Source organism: Oncorhynchus mykiss, chromosome 19 (genome assembly GCF_057628025.1).
Source record: "Oncorhynchus mykiss isolate SJ-2025 chromosome 19, ASM5762802v1, whole genome shotgun sequence".
NCBI classification, from domain to species: Eukaryota; Metazoa; Chordata; class Actinopteri; order Salmoniformes; family Salmonidae; genus Oncorhynchus; species Oncorhynchus mykiss.
Window position 1 is genome coordinate 59,839,711 of NC_143040.1, and position 27,039 is coordinate 59,866,749.

The 27,039-nt window shown below is 43.5% G+C and overlaps 1 protein-coding gene across 1 annotated transcript in view; it reads right to left on the bottom strand.

Moving 5' to 3' along the window:
• The window catches only part of LOC110498381 (usherin), a 432,088-nt gene that overhangs the window by 234,885 nt on the left and 170,164 nt on the right, over window positions 1-27,039 (bottom strand). Inside the window, exons 34-35 of the mRNA XM_036955034.2 lie at window positions 16,395-16,580; window positions 14,143-14,280 (exon numbers count right to left, since the gene is read on the bottom strand). Of these exons, the coding sequence (XP_036810929.2) occupies window positions 14,143-14,280; window positions 16,395-16,580 (324 nt within the window). The remainder of the gene's footprint in view (window positions 1-14,142; window positions 14,281-16,394; window positions 16,581-27,039) is intronic.

Genomic DNA, 27,039 nt, shown 5'->3' on the forward strand with positions numbered 1-27,039 from the left:
AGAATATAATAGAATGGAACAGAATAAAACAGAATATAATAGAATGGAACAGAATAGAACAGAATATAATCGAATGGAACAGAATAGAATGGAACATAATTGAACAGAATATAATAGAATGGAACAGAATAGAACAGAATATAATAGAATGGAACAGAATAGAATGGAACAGAATAGAACAGAATATAATAGAATGGAACAGAATAGAACAGAATATAATAGAATGGAACAGAATAGAATGGAACAGAATAAAACAGAATATAATAGAATGGAACAGAATAGAACATAATATAATAGAATGGAACAGAATAGAATGGAACAGAATAGAATGGAACAGAATAAAATAGAGTGGGACATAATGTAATAGAATGGAACAGAATAAAATAGAGTGGAACATAATGTAATAGAATAGAACAGAATAAAATAGAGTGGAACATAATGTAATAGAATGGAACAGAATAGAATGGAACATAATAGAATGGAACAGAATAGAATGGAACAGAATAGAACATAATATAATAGAATGGAACAGAATAAAACAGAATATAATAGAATGGAACAGAATAGAACAGAATATAATAGAATGGAACAGAATAGAACATAATATAATAGAATGGAACAGAATAGAACATAATATTATAGAATGGAACAGAATAAAACAGAATATAATAGAAGGGAACAGAATAGAACAGAATATAATAGAATGGAACAGAATAGAACAGAATATAATAGAATGGAACAGAATAGAACAGAATATAATAGAATGGAACAGAATAGAATGGAACAGAATAGAACAGAATATAATAGAATGGAACAGAATAGAACAGAATATAATAGAATGGAACAGAATAGAGCAGAATATAATAGAATGGAACAGAATAGAACAGAATATAATAGAATGGAACAGAATAGAACATAATATAATAGAATGGAACAGAATAGAACATAATATAATAGAATGGAACAGAATAAAACAGAATATAATAGAATGGAACAGAATAGAACAGAATATAATAGAATGGAACAGAATAGAACAGAATATAATAGAATGGAACAGAATAGAACAGAATATTATAGAATGGAACAGAATAGAATGGAACAGAATAAAACAGAATATAATAGAATGGAACAGAATAGAACAGAATATAATAGAATGGAACAGAATAGAACAGAATGTAATAGAATGGAACAGAATAGAACAGAATATAATAGAATGGAACAGAATAGAATGGAACAGAATAGAACAGAATATAATAGAATGGAACAGAATAGAACAGAATATAATAGAATGGAACAGAATAGAATGGAACAGAATAGAACAGAATATAATAGAATGGAACAGAATAGAACAGAATATAATAGAATGGAACAGAATAGAATGGAACAGACTAAAACAGAATATAATAGAATGGAACAGAATAGAACATAATATAATAGAATGGAACAGAATAGAATGGAACAGAATAGAATGGAACATAATAAAATAGAGTGGAACATAATGTAATAGAATGGAACAGAATAGAACATAATATTATAGAATGGAACAGAATAGAATGGAACAGAATAAAACAGAATATAATAGAATGGAACAGAATAGAACAGAATATAATAGAATGGAACAGAATAGAACAGAATATAATAGAATGGAACAGAATAGAATGGAACAGAATATAACAGAATATAATAGAATGGAACAGAATAGAACAGAATATAATAGAATGGAACAGAATAGAATGGAACAGACTAAAACAGAATATAATAGAATGGAACAGAATAGAACATAATATAATAGAATGGAACAGAATAGAATGGAACAGAATAGAATGGAACATAATAAAATAGAGTGGAACATAATGTAATAGAATGGAACAGAATAGAACATATTATTATAGAATGGAACATAATAGAATGGAACAGAATAAAACAGAATATAATAGAATGGAACAGAATAGAACAGAATATAATAGAATGGAACAGAATAGAACAGAATATAATAGAATGGAACAGAATAGAACAGAATATAATAGAATGGAACAGAATAGAATGGAACAGAATAGAACAGAATATAATAGAATGGAACAGAATAGAACAGAATATAATAGAATGGAACAGAATAGAGCAGAATATAATAGAATGGAACAGAATAGAACATAATATAATAGAATGGAACAGAATAGAACAGAATATAATAGAATGGAACAGAATAGAACATAATATAATAGAATGGAACAGAATAAAACAGAATATAATAGAATGGAACAGAATAGAACAGAATATAATAGAATGGAACAGAATAGAACAGAATATAATAGAATGGAACAGAATAGAACAGAATATTATAGAATGGAACAGAATAGAATGGAACAGAATAAAACAGAATATAATAGAATGGAACAGAATAGAACATAATATAATAGAATGGAACAGAATAGAAGAGAATATAATAGAATGGAACAGAATAGAACAGAATATAATAGAATGGAACAGAATAGAATGGAACAGAATAGAACAGAATATAATAGAATGGAACAGAATAGAACAGAATATAATAGAATGGAACAGAATAGAATGGAACAGAATAGAACAGAATATAATAGAATGGAACAGAATAGAACAGAATATAATAGAATGGAACAGAATAGAATGGAACAGACTAAAACAGAATATAATAGAATGGAACAGAATAGAACATAATATAATAGAATGGAACAGAATAGAATGGAACATAATAAAATAGAGTGGAACATAATGTAATAGAATGGAACAGAATAAAATAGAGTGGAACATAATGTAATAGAACAGAACAGAATAAAATAGAGTGGAACATAATGTAATAGAATGGAACAGAATAGAATGGAACAGAATAGAATGGAACAGAATAGAACAGAATATAATAGAATGGAACAGAATAGAATGGAACAGAATAGAACAGAATATAATAGAATGGAACAGAATAGAACAGAATATAAGAATGGAACATAATATAATAGAATGGAACAGAATAAAATAGAGTGGAACATAATGTAATAGAATGGAACAGAATAAAATAGAGTGGAACATAATGTAATAGAATGGAACAGAATAAAATAGAGTGGAACATAATGTAATAGAATGGAACAGAATAAAATAGAGTGGAACATAATGTAATAGAATAGAACAGAACAAAATAGAGTGGAACATAATGTAATAGAATGGAACAGAATAAAATAGAGTGGAACATAATGTAATAGAATGGAACAGAATAAAATAGAGTGGAACATAATGTAATAGAATGGAACAGAATAGAATGGAACAGAATAGAACATAATAAAATAGAGTGGAACATAATGTAATAGAATGGAACAGAATAAAATAGAGCGGAACATAATGTAATAGAATAGAACAGAATAAAATAGAGTGGAACATAATGTAATAGAATGGAACATAATAAAATAGAGTGGAACATAATGTAATAGAATGGAACAGAATAAAATAGAGTGGAACATAATGTAATAGAATGGAACAGAATAGAATGGAACAGAATAGAACAGAATAAAATAGAGTGGAACATAATGTAATAGAATGGAACAGATTAAAATAGAGTGGAACACAATGTAATAGAATGGAATGTTTTATTTTCTGTGTTGGAGGTAACACGTTACAGTAATAATATTACATTTTGTGGTAACAAGGAATATTAAACCTTTCCACTGCTAGAAACAAGAGGTCTTCACGGATCCACCTGTACCCGAATATCCCAGACCCAATCCAGATGTCACAGGTCTGGGTCAGATCTGATTGTCACTTGTCTCGGGTATGTGTAATTTTAACTAACTTGTCCGGAAGGACCCATACAGATCCGAACGCGACTGCTGCAGTGGAGAGAGAGAGAATTTGGATAATTTTTGCTGCTGCTCGTTGCTTTCACGAGAGTGGCGCATGTAGATTGTTGTTGTTGGCCAATCATAAGTCATCAAAGAGGCAATAGGCTACAGTCAACCCTCCGTGTGGCGCAAAAGTGAGGCGATATCTAATCAATGAAGGATGGAATTAAAAGTTCAAGGCGAAGAACAGGCTAAAACCACTAAGAACAGGTAGGCTGCTACTTTATATTCTGAGTTGTTGTTGTTTGTAACTGTGTAGGACAAGAAACCGCATGCAGCCTAAATTAGCCTAGCTAGCTAGCTTAACTAGCTTCTCCCAGTTTGATGCAGTCAAGACAGTTACTACGTCATCATAGGGGATGATAAATAACCTGGCTATGACAGGTAGTCAACTATAGCGCGAGTCGGCTTGTTTGGTTGCTGTCTCTCATCTCTGCCTCGTCTCTGTTCCCCATGTCACTTGCTCACACTCACAGTAGCGCACACTCACACACAAGCATGGCGCCTGCTTGAGCCTCACCTGTCTCTACATCCTCTCCTACGGTTAATACAGTAGCCTACACACAAGCATGGCGCCTGCTAGAGCCTCACCTGTCTCTACATCCTCTCCTACGGTTAATACAGTAGCCTACACACAAGCATGGCACCTGCTAGAGCCTCACCTGTCTCTACATCCTCTCCTACGGTTAATACAGTAGCCTACACACAAGCATGGCGCCTGCTAGAGCCTCACCTGCCTCTACATCCTCTCCTACGGTTAATACAGTAGCCTACACACAAGCATGGCGCCTGCTAGAGCCTCACCTGTCTCTACATCCTCTCCTACGGTTAATACAGTAGCCTACACACAAGCATGGCGCCTGCTAGAGCCTCACCTGCCTCTACATCCTCTCCTACGGTTAATACAGTAGCCTACACACAAGCATGGCGCCTGCTAGAGCCTCACCTGTCTCTACATCCTCTCCTACGGTTAATACAGTAGCCTACACACAAGCATGGCGCCTGCTAGAGCCTCACCTGTCTCTACATCCTCTCCTACGGTTAATACAGTAGCCTACACACAAGCATGGCACCTGCTAGAGCCTCACCTGTCTCTACATCCTCTCCTACGGTTAATACAGTAGCCTACACACAAGCATGGCACCTGCTAGAGCCTCACCTGTCTCTACATCCTCTCCTACGGTTAATACAGTAGCCTACACACAAGCATGGCGCCTGCTAGAGCCTCACCTGTCTCTACATCCTCTCCTACGGTTAATACAGTAGCCTACACACAAGCATGGCACCTGCTAGAGCCTCACCTGTCTCTACATCCTCTCCTACGGTTAATACAGTAGCCTACACACAAGCATGGCGCCTGCTAGAGCCTCACCTGTCTCTACATCCTCTTCTACGGTTAATACAGTAGCCTACACACAAGCATGGCGCCTGCTAGAGCCTCACCTGTCTCTACATCCTCTCCTACGGTTAATACAGTAGCCTACACACAAGCATGGCACCTGCTAGAGCCTCACCTGCCTCTACATCCTCTTCTACGGTTAATACAGTAGCCTACACACAAGCATGGCACCTGCTAGAGCCTCACCTGTCTCTACATCCTCTCCTACGGTTAATACAGTAGCCTACACACAAGCATGGCACCTGCTAGAGCCTCACCTGTCTCTACATCCTCTCCTACGGTTAATACAGTAGCCTACACACAAGCATGGCACCTGCTAGAGCCTCACCTGTCTCTACATCCTCTCCTACGGTTAATACAGTAGCCTACACACAAGCATGGCGCCTGCTAGAGCCTCACCTGTCTCTACATCCTCTCCAACGTGCTTTATCAGCTACGGTTAATATAGTGGCTTAAAAATCAACGTTTCTGCTGCTTCCCTCACTCGGAACGGATCCGACTAGGTTCATACGGAACAGGTCTAGTTTTCCTCGGGTCCGTTCAGAATAGGTCTCTATATTTAAAAACATGTATTTATGCATATTTGGTCCGGATGGGTAAGCCCCAGGCCCATTCATTTCGCAACAGGTCAAATGTTTTGGAATCGTGAAGGCCTCGATGTCCAATCGTCCAACATCCCCGAAACTTGACCACTGCTGCTGAGGATGACTGTAGACCTATCTCATCCAAACATCCAAAGTTTGATTCTAATGGTTCAGGAGGACAGCCTGTAACCCAGGGAGAGCTGAACCAGGTGGGAGCTGGGTATATAGCAGAGGAAATGTTGCCCTTATCCACAGTAGAATATGTCACTATCAGCCTAATTGTGTTGGTGTACAGGCCTACGGAACGTAATGTTGACATTGTTTACATTGAGTGAGGACGTGCACTGTTTTGGGTGTAACGAAAAAGTTGTTTAACGAGTAGCCTAATGAATTACGTTACCCAGGAAGTAAGATGGAAAGTAATTAATTACTGATAAAATAAATAACGAGTAATAGCTAAGTGATATATAAAACATTTTGGAGTAACGGCCCACAACACTGTTATTTTCACTATATGATCCAGGGTGTTTGATCCCAAATACCATGTCAGGGGTGTGTGTGTGTGTTCTTGTCTGTGTCTGTGTGTGTCTGTGTGTGTGTCTGTGTGTGTTTTGTCTGTGTGTGTGTGTGTGTGTTTGAGTGTGTGTGTGTGTGTGTTTGTCTGTTTGTGTGTGTGTGTTTATGTCTCAAATCAAATCAAATTTTATTTGTCACATACACATGGTTAGCAGATGTTAATGTGAGTGTAGCGAAATGCTTGTGCTTCTAGTTCCGACAATGCAGTAATAACCAACAAGTAATCTAACTAACAATTCCAAAACTACTGTCTTGTACACAGTGTAAGGGGATAAAGAATATGTACATAAGGATATATGAATGAGTGATGGTACAGAGCAGCATAGGCAAGATACAGTAGATGGTATCGAGTACAGTATATACATATGAGATGAGTATGTAAACAAAGTGGCATAGTTAAAGTGGCTAGTGATACATGTATTACATAAGGATACAGTACAGAGAGTACAGAGTACAGAGTATAGAGTACAGTATATACGTATGCATATGAGATGAATAATGTAGGGTAAGTAACATTATATAAGGTAGCATTGTTTAAAGTGGCTAGTGATATATTTACATCATTTCCCATCAATTCCCATTATTAAAGTGGCTGGAGTTGAGTCAGTGTCAGTGTGTTGGCAGCAGCCACTCAATGTTAGTGGTGGCTGTTTAACAGTCTGATGGCCTTGAGATAGAAGCTGTTTTTCTCTCGGTCCCAGCTTTGATGCACCTGTACTGACCTCGCCTTCAGGATGATAGCGGGGTGAACAGGCAGTGGCTCTGGTAGTTGATGTCCTTGATGATCTTTATGGCCTTTCTGTAACATTGGGTGGTGTAGTGGTGTAGGTGTCCTGGAGGGCAGGTAGTTTGCACCCAGTGATGCGTTGTGCAGACCTCACTACCCTCTGGAGAGCCTTACGGTTGAGGGCGGAGCAGTTGCCGTACCAGGCGGTGATACAGCCCGCCAGGATGCTCTCGATTGTGCATCTGTAGAAGTTTGTGAGTGCTTTGGTGACAAGCCAAATTTCTTCAGCCTCCTGAGGTTGAAGAGGCGCTGCAGCGCCTTCTTCACAATGCTGTCTGTGTGAGTGGACCAATTCAGTTTGTCTGTGATGTGTATGCCGAGGAACTTAAAACTTGCTACCCTCTCCACTACTGTTCCATCGATGTGGATAGGGGGGTGTTCCCTCTGCTGTTTCCTGAAGTCCACAATCATCTCCTTAGTTTTGTTGAAGTTGAGTGTGAGGTTATTTTCCTGACACCACACTCCGAGGGCCCTCACCTCCTCCCTGTAGGCCGTCTCGTCGTTGTTGGTAATCAAGCCTACCACTGTTGTGTCGTCCGCAAACTTGATGATTGAGTTGGAGGCGTGCGTGGCCACGCAGTCGTGGGTGAACAGGGAGTACAGGAGAGGGCTCAGAACGCACCCTTGTGGGGCCCCAGTATTGAGGATCAGCGGGGAGGAGATGTTGTTACCTACCCTCACCACCTGGGGGCGGCCCGTCAGGAAGTCTAGTACCCAGTTGCACAGGGCGGGGTCGAGACCCAGGGTCTCGAGCTTGATGACGAGCTTGGAGGGTACTATGGTGTTGAATGCCGAGCTGTAGTCAATGAACAGCATTCTCACATAGGTATTCCTCTTGTCCAGATGGGTTAGGGCAGTGTGCAGTGTGGTTGAGATTGCATCGTCTGTGGACCTATTTGGGCGGTCAGCAAATTGGAGTGGGTCTAGGGTGTCAGGTAGGGTGGAGGTGATATGGTCCTTGACTAGTCTCTCAAAGCACTTCATGATGACGGAAGTGAGTGCTAGTCGTTTAGGTCAGTTACCTTAGCTTTCTTGGGAACAGGAACAATGGTGGCCCTCTTGAGGCATGTGGGAACAGCAGACTGGTATAGGGATTGATTGAATATGTCCGTAAACACACCGGCCAGCTGGTCTGCGCATGCTCTGAGGGCGCGGCTGGGGATGCCGTCTGGGCCTGCAGCCTTGCGAGGGTTAACACGTTTAAATGTCTTACTCACCTCGACTGCAGTGAAGGAGAGACCGCATGTTTTCGTTGCAGGCCGTGTCAGTGGCACTGTATTGTCCTCAAAGCGGGCAAAAAAGTTATTTAGTCTGCCTGGGAGCAAGACATCCTGGTCCGTGACTGGGCTGGATTTCTTCCTGTAGTCCGTGATTGACTGTAGACCCTGCCACATGCCTCTTGTGTCTGAGCCATTGAATTGAGATTCTACTTTGTCTCTGTACTGACGCTTAGCTTGTTTGATAGCCTTGCGGAGGGAATAGCTGCACTGTTTGTATTCGGTCATGTTACCAGACACCTTGCCCTGATTAAAAGCAGTGGTTCGCGCTTTCAGTTTCACGCGAATGCTGCCATCAATCCACGGTTTCTGGTTAGGGAATGTTTTAATCGTTGCTATGGGAACGACATCTTCAACGCACGTTCTAATGAACTCGCACACCGAATCAGCGTATTCGTCAATATTGTTATCTGACGCAATACGAAACATGTCCCAGTCCACGTGATGGAAGCAGTCTTGGAGTGTGGAGTCAGCTTGGTCGGACCAGCGTTGGACAGACCTCAGCGTGGGAGCCTCTTGTTTTAGTTTCTGTCTGTAGGCAGGGATCAACAAAATGGAGTCGTGGTCAGCTTTTCCGAAAGGGGGGCGGGGCAGGGCCTTATATGCGTCGCGGAAGTTAGAGTAACAATGATCCAAGGTCTTTCCACCCCTGGTTGCGCAATCGATATGCTGATAAAATTTAGGGAGTCTTGTTTTCAGATTAGCCTTGTTAAAATCCCCAGCTACAATGAATGCAGCCTCCGGATAAATGGTTTCCAGTTTGCAAAGAGTTAAATAAAGTTAGTTCAGAGCCATCGATGTGTCTGCTTGGGGGGGGATATATACGGCTGTGATTATAATCGAAGATAATTCTCTTGGTAGATAATGCGGTCTACATTTGATTGTGAGGAATTCTAAATCAGGTGAACAGAAGGATTTTCTGTATGTTTCTTTCATCACACCATGTCACGTTAGCCATAAGGCATACGCCCCCGCCCCTCTTCTTACCAGAAAGATGTTTGTTTCTGTCTGCGCGATGCGTGGAGAAACCCGTTGGCTTCACCGCCTCGGATAGCGTCTCTCCAGTGAGTCACGTTTCCGTGAAGCAAAGAACGTTACAGTCTCTGATGTCCCTCTGGAATGCTACCCTTGCTCGGATTTCATCAACCTTGTTGTCAAGAGACTGGACATTGGCAAGAAGAATGCTAGGGAGTGGTGCACAATGTGCCCGTCTCCGGAGTCTGACCAGAAGACCGCCTCGTTTCCCTCTTTTTCGGAGTCGTTTTTTGGGTCGCTGCATGGGATCCACTCCGTTGTCCTGTTTGTAAGGCAGAACACAGGATCCGCGTCGCGAAAAACATATTCTTGGTCGTACTGATGGTGAGTTGACGCTGATCTTATATTCAGTAGTTCTTCTCGACTGTATGTAATGAAACCTAAGATGACCTGGGGTACTAATGTAAGAAATAACACGTAAAAAAACAAAAGACTGCATAGTTTCCTAGGAACGCGAAGCGAGGCGGCCATCTCTGTCGTTGTGTAAATGTGTGTGTGAATGTGTGTGTGTGTGTGTGTGTGTGTGTGTGTGAATGTTCTGTAAATGTGTATGTGAAAGTGTGTGGATGAATGTGTGTATAGATGTGTGTGTGTTTTTGTCTGTGTGTGTGTTTAAATGTGTGTGTGAATATGTGTGTAAGTGTGTGTGTGTGTGTGTGTGTGTGTGTGTGTGTGTGTGTGTGTGTGTGTGTGTGTGAATGTGTGTGTGAGTGAATGTGTGTGTGTGAGTGAGAAACAGAAACAGAGTCTAGCTGTTACTCCGGTCTCTCCTGACAGAGAACAATGTTTAAATTTCACTCGGCGAGAATCGATACTATAATCTCTCTTTTTGTAATCACGTCCACATCAAATTGATTTTCCTACTGCACACTGACCCCTACCGTCATATTAGCTCTTAAACAAGGCTATATAGCTCAACCTAGATTAATGGACGACAGCCTGAAAAACTGCCTGCATAGCTCACTGTACAGCCGTGGAGGGCTCAGGACCCCCCTATACCTGCCTGCTCCCTATACCTGCCTGCCTGCTCCCTATACCTGCCTGCTCAGTGTTAGCTAGACTAGAGGGCTACTCAGCCCTGTGATGCTGTGCTGGTGTTAGCTAGACTAGAGGGCTACTCAGCCGTGTGACGCTGTGCTGGTGTTATCTAGAATAGAGGGCTACTCAGCCGTGTGACGCTGTGCTGGTGTTAGCTAGACTCTAGAGGGCTACTCAGCCGTGTGACGCTGTGCTGGTGTTAGCTAGACTAGAGGGCTACTCAGCCGTGTGACGCTGTGCTGGTGTTATCTAGAATAGAGGGCTACTCAGCCGTGTGACGCTGTGCTGGTGTTATCTAGAATAGAGGGCTACTCAGCCGCGTGACGCTGTGCTGGTGTTAGCTAGACTAGAGGGCTACTCAGCCGCGTTACGCTGTGCTGGTGTTATCTAGAATAGAGGGCTACTCAGCCGCGTGACGCTGTGCTGGTGTTAGCTAGACTAGAGGGCTACTCAGCCGCATGACGCTGTGCTGGTGTTATCTAGAATAGAGGGCTACTCAGCCGCATGGCGCTGTGCTGGTGTTAGCTAGACTCTAGAGGGCTACTCAGCCGCGTGACGCTGTGCTGGTGTTATCTAGAATAGAGGGCTACTCAGCCGCGTGGCGCTGTGCTGGTGTTAGCTAGACTCTAGAGGGCTACTCAGCCGCGTTACGCTGTGCTGGTGTTATCTAGAATAGAGGGCTACTCAGCCGCGTGGCGCTGTGCTGGTGTTAGCTAGACTCTAGAGGGCTACTCAGCCGCATGGTGCTGTGCTGGTGTTAGCTAGACTCTAGAGGGCTACTCAGCCGCGTGATGCTGTGCTGGTGTTAGCTAGACTAGAGGGCTACTCAGCCGCGTGACGCTGTGCTGGTGTTAGCTAGACTCTAGAGGGCTACTCAGCCGCGTGACGCTGTGCTGGTGTTAGCTAGACTAGAGGGCTACTAAGCCGCGTGACGCTGTGCTGGTGTTAGCTAGACTCTAGAGGGCTACTCAGCCGCGTGACGCTGTGCTGGTGTTAGCTAGACTAGAGGGCTTCTCAGCCATGTGATGCTGTGCTGGTGTTAGCTAGACTAGAGGGCTACTCAGCCTCGTGACGCTGTGCTGGTGTTAGCTAGACTAGAGGGCTACTCAGCCGCGTGACGCTGTGCTGGTGTTAGCTAGACTCTAGAGGGCTACTCAACCGCGTGACGCTGTGCTGGTGTTAGCTAGACTCTAGAAGGCTACTAAGCCGCGTGACGCTGTGCTCGTGTTAGCTAGACTCTAGAAGGCTACTCGGCCGTGTGACGCTGTGCTCGTGTTAGCTAGACTAGAGGGCTACTCAGCCGCATGACGCTGTGCTGGTGTTAGCTAGACTCTAGAGGGCTACTCAGCGATGTGACGCTGTGCCGGTTTTAGCTAGACTCTAGAGGGCTACTCAGCGATGTGACGCTGTGCTCGTGTTAGCTAGACTCTAGAGGGCTACTCAGCCGCGTGACGCTGTGCTGGTGTTGGCTAGACTCTAGAGGGCTACTCAGCCGCGTGACGCTGTGTTCTTGTTAGCTAGACTAGAGGGCTACTCAGCGATGTGACGCTGTGCTGGTGTTAGCTAGACTCTAGGGGGCTACTCAGCCGCGTGACGCTGTGCTCTTGTTAGCTAGACTAGAGGGCTACTCAGCTGCGTGACGTTGTGCTCTTGTTAGCTAGACTAGAGGGCTACTCAGCCGTGTGACGCTGTGCTCTTGTTAGCTAGACTCTAGAGGGCTACTCAGCCGCGTGACGCTGTGTTCTTGTTAGCTAGACTAGAGGGCTACTCAGCGATGTGACGCTGTGCTCTTGTTAGCTAGACTCTAGAGGGCTACTCAGCCGGGTGACGCTGTGTTCTTGTTAGCTAGACTAGAGGGCTACTCAGCGATGTGACGCTGTGCTGGTGTTAGCTAGACTCTAGAGGGCTACTCAGCCGCGTGGCGCTGTGCTCTTGTTAGCTAGACTAGAGGGCTACTCAGCCGCGTGACGCTATGCTCTTGTTAGCTAGACTAGAGGGCTACTAAGCCGCGTGGCGTTGTGCTCTTGTTAGCTAGACTAGAGGGCTACTTAGCCGCGTGGCGTTGTGCTCTTGTTAGCTAGACTAGAGGGCTACTCAGCCGCGTGACGCTGTGCTCTTGTTAGCTAGACTAGAGGGCTACTTAGCCGCGTGACGCTGTGCTCTTGTTAGCTAGACTAGAGGGCTACTTAGCCGCGTGGCGTTGTGCTCTTGTTAGCTAGACTAGAGGGCTACTTAGCCGCGTGACGCTGTGCTCTTGTTAGCTAGACTAGAGGGCTACTCAGCTGCGTGACGCTGTGCTGGTGCATTAGCTCTACAACTATGAGATAGGTACTGTACTAGAGAGAGAGAGATAGAGAGCAGCCAGCTTTATCAGACCATCAGACGGAGGGGTATACTCAGCCATGACAATTAATCTGTCTTTATTCCCGCTGTTTGTTTTAGCCCCCCCTATTCTCTCTCTGGTGCGTTCTTTCCCTCTTGTTCTGTCTTTCTCCCCCCTCTGAAAAGAAAAGTGTTTATTATTTCTGAATGTCTTCTCCACTGTTCAATCAACTAGTCTCCTCCCCCCACCACCAGAGTAGTGAACCATTTATATTTTAGTGTTTTAGCAGACACTCTTATACAGAGCAACTTACAGTTAGTGAGAACATACATTTTCAAACCTTCAACCCTGGCTCTACGAACTGAGCTGCACGAGACTAGATCCCTGGATAATAGAAGGCAGGATTCCAGTGCGTGCGTGTGTGTTCCATTAATCTTCTCTAGCTGCCTGCTGTAATGACAGGCCTGCTGCCGGAACAATGGCCGAGGAATTAAAGAGGACATTGAGCAGTATTAGAGGAGTTAGGGATGCAGCACATTAAGGATAGAGCTGGATTCATCTCTACTAACCTCTATATACCTCTATATACCTCTGCCATTCCATAATGCTTAGAAACCTTATCTACGTGTATGCAGTTATTATTGAACACCTCTATTCAACATATACACACTTATTCATTAACTGACACTCACTCCTGAACTATAACACACATATTCACTAAGTAGCTCATACTCCAATTCAGCCACCTTCACAGACCCACATTCACTTAACCTGAATAATATAAACTCCTACCAAACCACCTTCTTTGGACAATACTACCTTTAGACGTTAATATTCCTTGACACTGAAAAACCACACCCACATACCGACCAGTACATTAACGAGAACACACTCACTCCTTAACCCGAACTGACCCCTGGAGGCTAATCTAACCATCCACAACTCCAACGCTTATACACTCTATACACACCTCGCCACTAAATTCTTATACACACCCCTCCTTCCACACAAACACACACATCCATTCAAACAGCCTCCTCCTAAGCGATGGAGTGATTACAGTTTTAGTGTCAATGTATCATTAAGAAAGAGTCTAGTGGTTCTAGTTAAATGACGCTCGCTGAACACGCTTCATCCTGGTTTTAACATTCATCAGAAGAGAGAGAGAGTGTGTGTGTGTGTGTGTGTGTGTGTGTGTGTGTGTGTGTGTGTGTGTGTGTGTGTGTGTGTGTGTGTGTGTGTGTGTGTGCGTGATTGTACCCTCTTCTGGAGTGGTGATGCTCCAACTCACGTCTCCATCTCTACTGTCGTCACGGGGACTCTCGGTACAGCCAGCCCAGGTGCACGCTGTAACCGTGACAACGTAGCGTGTAAACGGAGTCAGACCCTCCAACAGGCCTAAACAGAGAGACAGAGAAAGAGAGAGAAAGAAAGAAAGAAAGAGGGAAATAGGCACAGCCAAAACAAAGAGAGGGAGAGAGAGAGAGGGAGAGGGGGAGAGAGAGAGAGACAGGGAGAGGGGAAGAGAGAGACAGGGAGTGAGAGAGGGAGAGGGGGAGAGAGAGAGACAGGGAGAGAGTGAGAGAGAGAGAGGGAGAGAGACGGAGAGAGAGATGGAGAAGGGGAGAGAGAGAGAGAGAGAGACAGGGAGAGAGAGAGGGAGAGGGGAAGAGAGAGAGCGACAGGGAGAAAGAGGGAGAGGGGGGGAGAGAGAGAGAGAGGGAGAGGGGGAGAGAGAGAGCGAGAGAGTGAGAGTGTGAGAGAGTGTGAGAGAATGGGGACAAGCGGGCAGGGAGTCAATTGTCACCCTTTTCTTTTCCAAATTTCAAGCCTTCCTCCTCTTCTGTGCAGACTAGAGTGGTGTTCTGTAGGCCCAATGTGTAGGCTTTCCAAACACTCTTAATAGGCACCAGCTTTATTATCAAATACTGATATCTAGCACATAACTCACACAGCGAAGAGAGAGACAGAGAGAGAGAGAGAGAGGAGGGGGAACAGGGAAAGGGGAGGGGGAAAGAGATGAAAGAAGAAGGTAGAGATATATAGCAGAAAGAGAGCAGTAGAGAGTGAGGGGGATCAGCTAATAGCCAGAGTGACTCCTGCTACACCCTTACTCCCTTCTTCCTGTCCTCCGCTCCCCCTCTTTCTCTTCCTCTGGTTTTCAAGGGTATTCCCCCAGGGGAGTGCCCTCTCCTCTCTCTAGATGTATAGATACCAGAGGAGAGGAGACCCAGGCAGGCAGGCTGTGTGGGCCCAGAGTGTCAGTGTTGTCCAGGTATAAATAGGAGCAGGCAGACACACAGGGGCCGATCCTCTTTCTGCAACCTGAGAGGCCTCAGACAGATAAACACTGCCAGCTTCCTTTGAAGCACAATAAATATAAAATCCCCCCTTTCTTTTTCTCTCATGTGTTTCTTGTCTTTCTTTTTCTTTTTCCCTGACATGTTTCCTCTCTCTCTCTCAGGTCTGTGTGAAATTCCTGCTATATAAATATAATTCCGGTGCATTCAATATGTAGGGTCATTAGTGGTCCTCCTCTCTCTCTGCTAGAGTTTCAGTTTCACCCCTCTCTCCCCTGTATAAATAGGCTACTTTCTCCAGGACCCCGCAGGCTGTAAATTACACACAGTAAGACCAGAGAAAGCGCTCGCGTTTAATTAATTTTTACAGTTAAAAATCACCAGGATTTATTTATTAAATTCATCATCATCTGAAACATAGCGGCTCCTGTTGGAAGGGGTCGACCGTGGGGAGGAAGAGAGGGAAGAGGTGGTGAGGGAGATCTGAAACATAGAGGCTCCTGTTGGAAGGGGTCGACCGAGGGGAGGAAGAGAGGGAAGAGGTGGTGAGAGGGAGATCTTTGAGAGATCTTTGAGTGGCTATCTGGCTCGCGCCAGATAGATGGCTGTCGTGTTGACTGGGCCGTGGGACAACCGGCGCAAAACAGCCTTTCTGTCGTGCTGTAATTGGCTAGGTGTCTCTCTCTCGCCCTCTTCCTCTCTTCTCACTCACCCATATTTTAATTCAATTAGGCCCCACTCTACTCCCATTACACACTCATCTGCTTCCTGTGTTTTTATCTGTCGGAGTAATTCTACGTCAGGTGTCAGGGCCATCATAAATTAACACGGCCTTGTCGCCGCTCACCTCCGCGTGTGCCAGGGAAACAGAGAGGGGGGGAGGAAAAGAAGAGGAGGAGAGGAGGGCCAATCTTCCTATTTGCCCGGAGACATGGCAGAGAGGATGGGAGAAGTGACGAATCATAGAGACGGCATCATCATCGTAAAAGAGATAAAGTGAGAGGGGAGGAGAGAGGTGGAGATGGAGAGTTCTCTAATATGACATCACTGGTATCTGGGCTAGACCAGCTCATGTGGTTGCCAGCATTAGTCCCCCTTTTTCCCCGTCCTCCCCTGAGTGTGTGTGTGTGTGTGTGTGTGTGTGTGTGGGCACCTCCTTGCATCCGTGTGTGCCTGCCTCTGTGCATGTATGCAAGTGTGTGTGTGTCTTACTTGTGTGGTTACCAGTGGACAGGTAGGAGGCAGTAACAGGTGTTGAGTCAGGCTGATCCAGGTTGTAGGCCGTCAGTTTGTACCTGTCAATCACTCCTCTCGCCTGGAGGGGCGGGGCCCAGCTCACCTGGACACTGAAGCCACTCCCACTCTGGAGACTAGAGGGAGGGGCAACACTCTGGGGGACTGGAGAGAGAAAGGGGGGGTAGAGCAAGAAAGAAGGGTAGAGTAGAGAAAGGCAGAAGATAAAAAAGGCAAAGAGAGAAGAGAACATTTAGAATTTAGAACATTTAGGGAGAGGTAAAATGAAAAAAGGGTGGGAAAGAGAGGAGAGTCGGAGAGAAGGAGAGAAAGAGAAGTTTAGCGCAATAGAGTGAGAGGGGCAGAAAGAGAGAGAGTGTCAGCCCACATATTTCCCTTTAATAGAGCCATTAAATCAGAACTGACCATTAACATAAATACAATTTATTAGAGTTGTAACTTTTTCAGCAATAATTTAATACATCCACCATATTTCACAGCAATCAGCCTCTCTGCCCATCGCACCTCCTCCTCTCCCCCTCCCTACCTCTCCCCCTCCCTCCCTCTCCCCCCTCCCTCCCTCCCTCCCTCCCTCCCTCCCTCAGTATTAATGATGATGGTTGGCAAGGCAGGGAGAGACACAACACGAGCCCTCTGTGATATAACTGTACCGTAGCAGGACATCCCAGGTCAACAGTCTTTAACATACCAGATGAAAAGGGAAATCCTCTGGTGTCTCTCCATGCAAGGATTATCAATCTCAGTTAACATGGGCAATATCACTCATATGATTTCTCATGATGTAATTGTAGGATTGTATAATGTGTGGTATATGTTGCATATACAGTATGAACCTGAATTCACCCTATTCTGCCATGTTGTCACGTTCGTTGTAACGAGGAGACCAAGGTGCAGCGTGATGAGAATACATTCCTCTTATTTATTTAACGAAGAACACTTGAACACTTAAACAAAACAACAAAACGAATGTGAAGCTATAAACAACTAGTGCTGGCATGCAACTATACATAGACAATAACCCACCAAACCAGGACCAAGCAGCGTGAAAAGGAGGAACAGCGATTCATGGGGAAATGGACCTGGGAGGAGGTATTAGATGGAGCAGGACCCCGGGGGAGTATCGCCGTCCTAAGGAGGAGTTGGAGGCAGCAAAAGCTGAACGGTGATACTATGAGGAGAAATACAGGAGAATAGAGGAACAGCGAAGATATGAAGGTACACAGCTAGCACGGAAGCCCCAAGATGTTATTTTTGGGGGGGGTGAAACATGAGGAAATTGGCAGAGTCAGGTAGGAGACCTGAGCCAACTCCTCGTGCTTACCGTGGGGAGTGTGTAACTGGTCAGGCACCGTGTTATGCAGAGATGCGCACGGTGTCTCCAGTGCGCTATTCTAGCCCGGTGCGCTGTATTCCAGCTCCTCGCATTGAAAATAAGAATTTGTTTTTAACTGACTTGCCTAGTTAAATAAAAGGAGGTAAAGTCTCTAGTTATAATGTGGATTGTTATAGTCTTGTTTTCTCTCTTTCTCACTCAGTTTCTGCACTCTTCTCTGTCTATCAAATTCAAGCTGCTTTATTGGCATGAAAAACATTGTGTCAATATTGCCAAAGCAACAATTTATACAATATACTGTATATCGTAATAAAATTATAAACAATAACAAATAATAATGATCCATCCAGCGACGGTCCCCAGCCCGGGGTCCCCATCGAGGGTCCCCAGCCCTCAGTGTAAAGAAGGGGGAGGCATCCAGAACCTAAGCCGCCACCAAGGTTAGATGTCCACCCAGACCCTCGCATATATGTTTAGGTTTGCGGCCGGGAGTCCGCACCTTTGGAGGGGGGGGGTACTGTCACGCCCTGACCTTAGTATTCTTTGTTTTCTTTATTATTTTGGTTAGGTCAGGGTGTGACGAGGGTGATATATGTGTTTTTGTCCTGTCTAGGGTTTTGGTATGTTTATGGGGTTGTTTCTAGTCTAGGTGTTTTTATGTCTATGGTTGCCTAGATTGGTTCTCAATCAGAGGCAGCTTTTTATCGTTGTCTCTGATTGGGGACCATATTTAGGTAGCCATATTCCTTGGGTATTTGGTGGGTTATTGTCTATGTATAGTTGCATGCCAGCACTAGTTGTTTATAGCTTCACATTCGTTTTGTTGTTTTGTTTAAGTGTTCAAGTGTTCTTCGTTAAATAAATAAGAGGAATGTATTCTCATCACGCTGCACCTTGGTCTCCTCGTTACAACGAACGTGACAACATGTAAATGTAGGCATGCACGCACAGAGGAATGCACACACACACAGACAAAATCCCCCCCAGCCACACACACACGTTCATTTGTCTGGGTGTTGTAGTGAGCGAGGTAGCGAGCAGCTCCCATTTGTACAGTGCAGTGTGTGTGACAGAGGAACATATGATAAGGTATCAGGCCTCTCCATCTCATCTGGGTGACTGGAACACATATTGGCCTGCTAACAGCAGGATGGAGAATGGGCCTGAAAACTACAGTATGACATTAACTAATAACAGGGAGGTCTACCGGAGAGAGCGATAGAGAGAGAGAGAGAAGGAGTGGCAGGTAGCCTAGTGGTTAGAGCGTTGGGCCAGTCACTGAAAGGTTGCTGGATGGAATCCCCGAGCTGACAAGGTACAAATCTGTCGTTCTGCCCCTGAACAAGGCAGTTAACCCACTGTTTCCCGGTAAGCCCGTCATTGAAAATAAGAATTTGTTTTTAACTGACTTGCCTAGTTAAATAAAAGGAGGTAAAGGCTGTAGTTATAATGTGGATTGTTATAGTCCTGTTTTCTCTCTTTCTCTCTCAGTTTCTGCACTCTTCTCTGTCTATCAAATTCAAGCTGCTTTATTGGCATGAAAAACATTGTCAATATTGCCAAAGCAACAATGTATACAATATACATTGTAATAAAATTATAAACAATAACAAATAGTAATATCAAATGGTGGTAAATAATAATACAAAATTAAATACAAAAATAATAACAATAAAATGGTAACATTCAATAGTAGAATGTAATGTAATAAATATAAGAATCTAAATATGGAAAATGAAACTAGAACTAACTTGTAACTAAATAACGGTTCTCTTCACCATTTCATCAGTATTACAACTACTATCATCATTACCACTACCACCACTAAACTGCTATCATTACCATTACCACCCATACCACTACTATTTAAACAACAATTATAATGGTAATAACAATAATAGTAATAATAATAATAGTAATAATAAGTAAGTTACTGCTTACTATACAGATGTTATTATTCAGTGTCCCTCAGGCTATGGCAAATACATATTTGGCTGCAAGAGGAGCCAATGCTCCTTCGCCCATTAGTATTTTTTGCTTTTTCAATGGGTTTAATAAGTTCAAATGTGGAATAAATGTAGTCATTTCTGTGAATAATGAATCTCTTTGTGAGGAATATTTATCACAGTAAAGGAGAAAGTGCATCTCTGTCTCTACCTCCCCTGTCATGCAGTGACCACATACACGCTCCTCTTTGGGTAGCCATGTCTTTTTATGTCTGCCGGTTTCTATTGCCAATTGGTGGTCACTCAGCCTGTACTTGGGAAGGATCTGTCTCTGCTTCGTATCTCTGACAAAGTAGAGATAATCAGCCAGTTCATATTCTCTGTTTAGGGTCAGATAGCAATTTAGTCGGCTTTGGGATTTTGTTTCGTTTTTTCCAATGTTGTAAATATGAGTCCTTTGATTGGTTCATGATTTTGTTTATTGGACCTCTTTCTTTTGAAGCAGTGCTGGGCTCAGCTTGGTTGGTGAGGTCCAACACCAGCTGACTGAGAGGGCTCGTTTCTGGGCTCAGCTTGGTTGGTGAGGTCCAACACCAGCTGACTGAGAGGGCTCGTTTCTGGGCTCAGCTTGGTTGGTGAGGTCCAACACCAGCTGACTGAGAGGGCTCGTTTCTGGGCTCAGCTTGGTTGGGGAGGTCCAACACCAGCTGACTGAGAGGGATCGTTTCTGGGCTCAGCTTGGTTGGTGAGGTCCAACACCAGCTGACTGAGAGGGCTCGTTTCTGGGCTCAGCTTGGTTGGTGAGGTCCAACACCAGCTGACTAAGAGGGCTCGTTTCTGGGCTCAGCTTGGTTGGTGAGGTCCAACACCAGCTGACTGAGAGGGCTCGTTTCTGGGCTCAGCTTGGTTGGTGAGGTCCAACACCAGCTGACTGAGAGGGCTCGTTTCTGGGCTCAGCTTGGTTGGTGAGGTCCAACAACAGCTGACTGAGAGGGCTCGTTTCTGGGCTCAGCTTGGTTGGTGAGGTCCAACACCAGCTGACTGAGATGGCTCGTTTCTGGGCTCAGCTTGGTTGGTGAGGTCCAACACCAGCTGACTGAGAGGGCTCGTTTCTGGGCTCAGCTGAATTTGGACTTGAATTTAGATGTAGCCAAAATGTTAATGATCATTTCTGTATTTTCATTACTACTGGAAAGCGGCCCAATTCTGCCTTACATGCATTAGTTGGTGTATTTCTCTGGACTTGTAGATTTTCCAACAGAATTCTGCATGTAGGGCTTCAATTGGATGTTTGTCCCACATTTTAAAGTCCAGTTTATTGAGTGGCCCCCAAACCTCACTTCCGTAAAGAGCTATTGGTAGGATTACACTGTCAAATATTTTGGTCCAAATTCTAACTGGGATGTTGATTTTGAATAATTTCATTTTTATTGCATACAATGCTCTGCAGGCTTTTTCTTTGAGTGTATTCACTGCCATAGTAAAGTTTCCCGATGTAGATATGGTCAGACCAAGGTAGGTGTAATTTTTAGTGTGTTCAATTATGTTGTTGTTCAGGGTGAATTTATATTTGTGCTTCTGACCTGTTTTTTGGGGGGGGGAATTTACTGCCAGGGCCCAATTATGGCAATATTGCTCTAGAATATTAATGTTCTGTTGAAGACCTTCTTTGGTTGGTGATAGAAGTACCAAGTCATCAGCATATAGCAGGTATTTCACCTCTGTGTCAAATAGTGTGAGTCCTGGGGCTGGAGATTGGTCCAACATGTCTGCTAATTCATTGATATAAATGTTGAAAAGATTTGCACTCCAACTGCAGCCTTGTCTCACACCTCGACGTTGTGGAAAGAATTCTGTTCTTTGGTTTTTAATTTTTTATTGCACACTTTTTTTCTGTGTACATACATTTTATTAAGTCATACACCTGACCACCAAGCCCACTTTGGAGAATTTTATAGAATAGCCCTTTGTGCCAAATAGAATCAAATGATTTTTTAAAGTCAATAAAGCAAGCAAAGATTTTGCCCTCTTTTTTTTGGTGGACGTGTTTAGTAATTAGTGTGTGTAAGGTGTATATATGGTCAGTAGTGCGATGGTTAGGAAGAAAGCCAATTTGAAAGGTACTTATTACATTTTTGTCTTGAAGAAATGTTTGAATTCTTGAATTCAAAATGCTATAGAAAACCTTTCCCAAGTTGATGTTTACGCAAATTCCCCTGTAATTATTGGGGTCTGATTTGTCTCCACTTTTGTGGATAGGGGAGATGAGCCCTTGGTTCCAGACATCAGGGAAGCAGCCAGAAGTTAAAACCATGTTGAACAATTTAAGTACAGCATTTTGCAACTCAGGTGTGCTGTTTTTCAGCATTTCATTTCTGATGCCTATCAAGCCTATCACTCTCTCTCTTTTCTTTGTCTATCACTCTGTCACTCTCTTCTCTGTCTAACACTCTGTCACTATCTTCTCTGTCTATCACTCTGTCACTCTCTTCTCTGTCTAACACTCTGTCACTCTCTCTATTTTCTCTGTCTAAGACTGTCACTCTCTCTCTTTTCTTTGTCTATCACTCTGTCACTCTCTTCTCTGTCTATCACTCTGTCACTATCTTCTCTGTCTAAGACTCTGTCACTCTCTCTCTTCTCTGTCTATCACTCTGTCACTATCTTCTCTGTCTAAGACTCTGTCACTCTCTATTTTCTCTGTCTATCACTCTGTCACTCTCTTCTCTGTCTATCACTCTGTCACTCTCTTCTCTGTCTATCACTCTGTCACTATCTTCTCTGTCTAAGACTCTGTCACTCAAATAGTTAAAGTACAAAAGGGCAAATAAATCAACTTAAACATAGGTTGTATTTACAATGGTGTTTGTTCTTCACTGGTTGCACTTTTCTTGTGGCAACAGGTCACACATCTTGCTGCTGTGATTGCACACTGTGGTATTTCACCCAATAGATATGGGAGGTTATCAAAATTGGATTTGTTTTCAAAATCTTTGTGGGTCTGTGTAATCTAAGGGAAATATGCGTCTCTAATATGGTCATACATTGGGCAGGAGGTTAGGACGTGCATCTCAGTTTTCAACCTCATTTTGTGGGCAGCTTGCACATAGCCTGTCTTCTCTTGAGAGCCAGGTCTGCCTTCGGCGGCCTTTCTCAATGGCAAGGCTATGCTCACTGAGTCTGTACATAGTCAAAGCTTTCTTTAAGTTTGGGTCAGTCACAGTGGTCAGGTATTCTGCCACTGTGTACTCTGTTTAGGGCCAAATAGCATTCCAGTTTGCTCTGTTTTTTGGAAATTCTTTCCGTGTACTCTGTTTAGGGCCAAATAGCATTCCAGTTTGCTCTGTTTTTTGGAAATTCTTTCCGTGTACTCTGTTTAGGGCCAAATAGCATTCCAGTTTGCTCTGTTTTTTGGAAATTCTTTCCGTGTACTCTGTTTAGGGCCAAATAGCATTCCAGTTTGCTCTGTTTTTTGGAAATTCTTTCCAATGTGTAAATGAATTAACTTTTTGATTTCTCATGATTTGGTTGGGTCTAATTGTGTTGCTGTCCTGGGGCACTGTGAGGTATGTTTGTGAACAGAGCCACAGGACCAGCTTGCTTAGGGGACTCTTCTCCAGGTTAATTTCTCTGTAGGTGATTGATATGGAAGGTTTGGGAATCGCTTCCTTTTAGGTGGCTGTAGAATTTAATTATTGGTGTTTTATATTGTACACAAAGGATATTTTTGCAGAATTCCGCATGCAGAGTCTCAACTTGCTGTTTGTCCCATTTTGTGAATTTTTGGTTGGTGAATGGACCCCAGACCTCACAACCATAAAGGGCAATGGGTTCTAAAACCGATTCAGGTATATTTTATCCAGATCCTAATTTGTATGTCGAATTTTATGTTCCTTTTTATGGCATAGAAGGCCCTTTTTGCCTTGTCTCTCAGATCGTTCAAAGCTTTATGGAAGTAACCTGTGGCGCTGATGTTTAGGCCAAGGTATGTATAGTTTTTTGTGTGCTCTATGGCATTGTTGTCCAGATGGAATTTGTATTTGTGGTCCTGGCAACTGGTCCTTTTTAAAAGCAACATTATGTCTTACCTAGATCAACTGCCAGGGCCCAGGTCTGATAGAATCTGTGAAGAAGATCTAGATGTTGCTGTAGGCCCTCCATGGTTGGGGACAGAAGTACTAGATCCTCAGCAAACAGTAGACATTTGAATTCAAATTCTAGTTGGGTGAGGCCGGGTGCTGCAGACTGTTCTAGTGCCCTCGCCAATTCATGTATGTGATCCTCAACACAGGGGACCCACAAGGGTGCGTGCTCTGTCCCCTCCTGTACTCTCTTTTATTGCGTGGCCACGCACGCCTCCAACTCAATCATCAAGTTTACAGACAACACAACACTAGTAGGCTTGACTAGCAACAATGACAACATGATGCCAGGAAAATAACCTCTAACTCAATGTCAACAAAACAAAGGACCTGATCATGGACTTCAGGAAACAGCAGAGGGAGCACAACCCTATCCACATCGAGGGACAGAAGTGGAGAAGATGGAAAGCTTCAAGTTCCTCTGTGTACACATCACTGACGATCTGAAATGGTCCACCCACACAGACAGTGGGGTGAAGAAGGCGCACTAGCGCCTCTTCAACCTCAGGAGGCTGAAGAAATTTAGCTTGGCCCCTAAAACCCTCACAAACATTTACAAATGCACAATTGAGAGCATACTGTTGGGCTGTATCACCGCCTGGTACGGCAACTGCACCGCCCGCAATCAGGCTGTTAAATCAGGCTGTTAGGCTGAAAGTATTCGGCCCCCTTGAACTTTGCGACCTTTTGCCACATTTCAGGCATCAAACATAAAGATATAAAACTGTATTTTTTTGTGAAGAATCAACAACAAGTGGGACACAATCATGAAGTGGAACGACATTTATTGGATATTTCAAACTTTTTTAACAAATCAAAAACTGAAAAATTGGGCGTGCAAAATTATTCAGCCCCCTTAAGTTAATACTTTGTAGCGCCACCTTTTGCTGCGATTACAGCTGTAAGTCGCTTGGGGTATGTCTCTATCAGTTTTGCACATCGAGAGACTGACATTTTTTCCCATTCCTCCTTGCAAAACAGCTCGAGCTCAGTGAGGTTGGATGGAGAGCATTTGTGAACAGCAGTTTTCAGTTCTTTCCACAGATTCTCAATTGGATTCAGGTCTGGACTTGGCCATTCTAACACCTGGATATGTTTATTTTTGAACCATTCCATTGTAGATTTTGCTTTATGTTTTGGATCATTGTCTTGTTGGAAGACAAATCTCCGTCTCAGTCTCAGGTCTTTTGCAGACTCCATCAGGTTTTCTTCCAGAATGGTCCTGTATTTGGCTCCATCCATCTTCCCATCAATTTTAACCATCTTCCCTGTCCCTGCTGAAGAAAAGCAGGCCCAAACCATGATGCTGCCACCACCATGTTTGACAGTGGGGATGGTGTGTTCAGCTGTGTTGCTTTTACGCCAAACATAACGTTTTGCATTGTTGCCAAAAAGTTCAATTTTGGTTTCATCTGACCAGAGCACCTTCTTCCACATGTTTGGTGTGTCTCCCAGGTGGCTTGTGGCAAACTTTAAACGACACTTTTTATGGATATCTTTAAGAAATGGCTTTCTTCTTGCCACTCTTCCATAAAGGCCAGATTTGTGCAATATACGACTGATTGTTGTCCTATGGACAGAGTCTCCCACCTCAGCTGTAGATCTCTGCAGTTCATCCAGAGTGATCATGGGCCTCTTGGCTGCATCTCTGATCAGTCTTCTCCTTGTATGAGCTGAAAGTTTAGAGGGACGGCCAGGTCTTGGTAGATTTGCAGTGGTCTGATACTCCTTCCATTTCAATATTATCGCTTGCACAGTGCTCCTTGGGATGTTTAAAGCTTGGGAAATCTTTTTGTATCCAAATCTGGCTTTAAACTTCTTCACAACAGTATCTCGGACCTGCCTGGTGTGTTCCTTGTTCTTCATGATGCTCTCTGCGCTTTTAACGGACCTCTGAGACTATCACAGTGCAGGTGCATTTATACGGAGACTTGATTACACACAGGTGGATTGTATTTATCATCATTAGTCATTTAGGTCAACATTGGATCATTCAGAGATCCTCACTGAACTTCTGGAGAGAGTTTGCTGCACTGAAAGTAAAGGGGCTGAATCATTTTGCACGCCCAATTTTTCAGTTTTTGATTTGTTAAAAAAGTTTTAAATATCCGATAAATGTCGTTCCACTTCATGCTTGTGTCCCACTTGTTGTTGATTCTTCACAAAAAAATACAGTTTTATATCTTTATGTTTGAAGCCTGAAATGTGGCAAAAGGTCGCAAAGTTCAAGGGGGCCGAATATTTTCGCAAGGCACTGTACATAGACTTGGAATCACTGGCCACTTTAATAATGGAACACTAGTCACTTTAATAATGTTTAAATAATGTTTACATCCTGCTTTACTCATCTCATATCTATATACTGTATTTTATTCTACTGTATTTTAGTCAATGCCACTCTGACATTGCTCAATCTAATATTTATATATTTCTTAATTCCATTATTTTACTTTTAGATGTGTGTATTGTTGTGAATTGTTAGATACTACTGCACTGTTGGAGCTAGGAACCCTAGCATTTCACTACACCTGCAATAACATCTGCAAAATATGTGTACTGTATGTGACCAATAAAATTTGATTTGATTTGATTTAATGCAGAGTATTTTCCCAAGGTTGCTGTTGACTGAGCTGATTTCTGACGTGCTGTTCCTTCTGTTTCCGTAGCGTACTTCTGTATTGTCTTAGTGATTCACCATAGTGAAGGCAAAGGCTCAAGTTTTCTGGGTCCCTATGTTTTTTGGTTGGATAAGTTTCTCAATTTCTTTCTTAGGTTTTTGCATTCTTCATCAAACCATTTGACATTGTTGTTCATTTTCTTAGGATCTCTCTCTCTCCCTCCTCTCTTTCTCTCTTCTCTCTGTCTATCATTGTCTCTCCCTCCCCTCTCTCTCTCTTCTCTCTGTCTATCACTCTGTCTCTCCCTCCTCTCTCTCTCTTCTCTCTGTCTATCACTCTGTCTCTCCCTCCCCCCTCTCTCTCTTCCCTCTGTCTATCACTCTGTCTCTCCCTCCCCTCTCTCTCTCTTCTCTCTGTCTATCACTCTGTCTCTCCCTCCCCCCTCTCTCTCTTCTCTCTGTCTCTCCCTCCCCTCTCTCTCTCTTCTCTCTGTCTATCACTCTGTCTCTCCCTCCCCTCTCTCTCTCTTCTCTCTGTCTATCACTCTGTCTCTCCCTCCCCCCT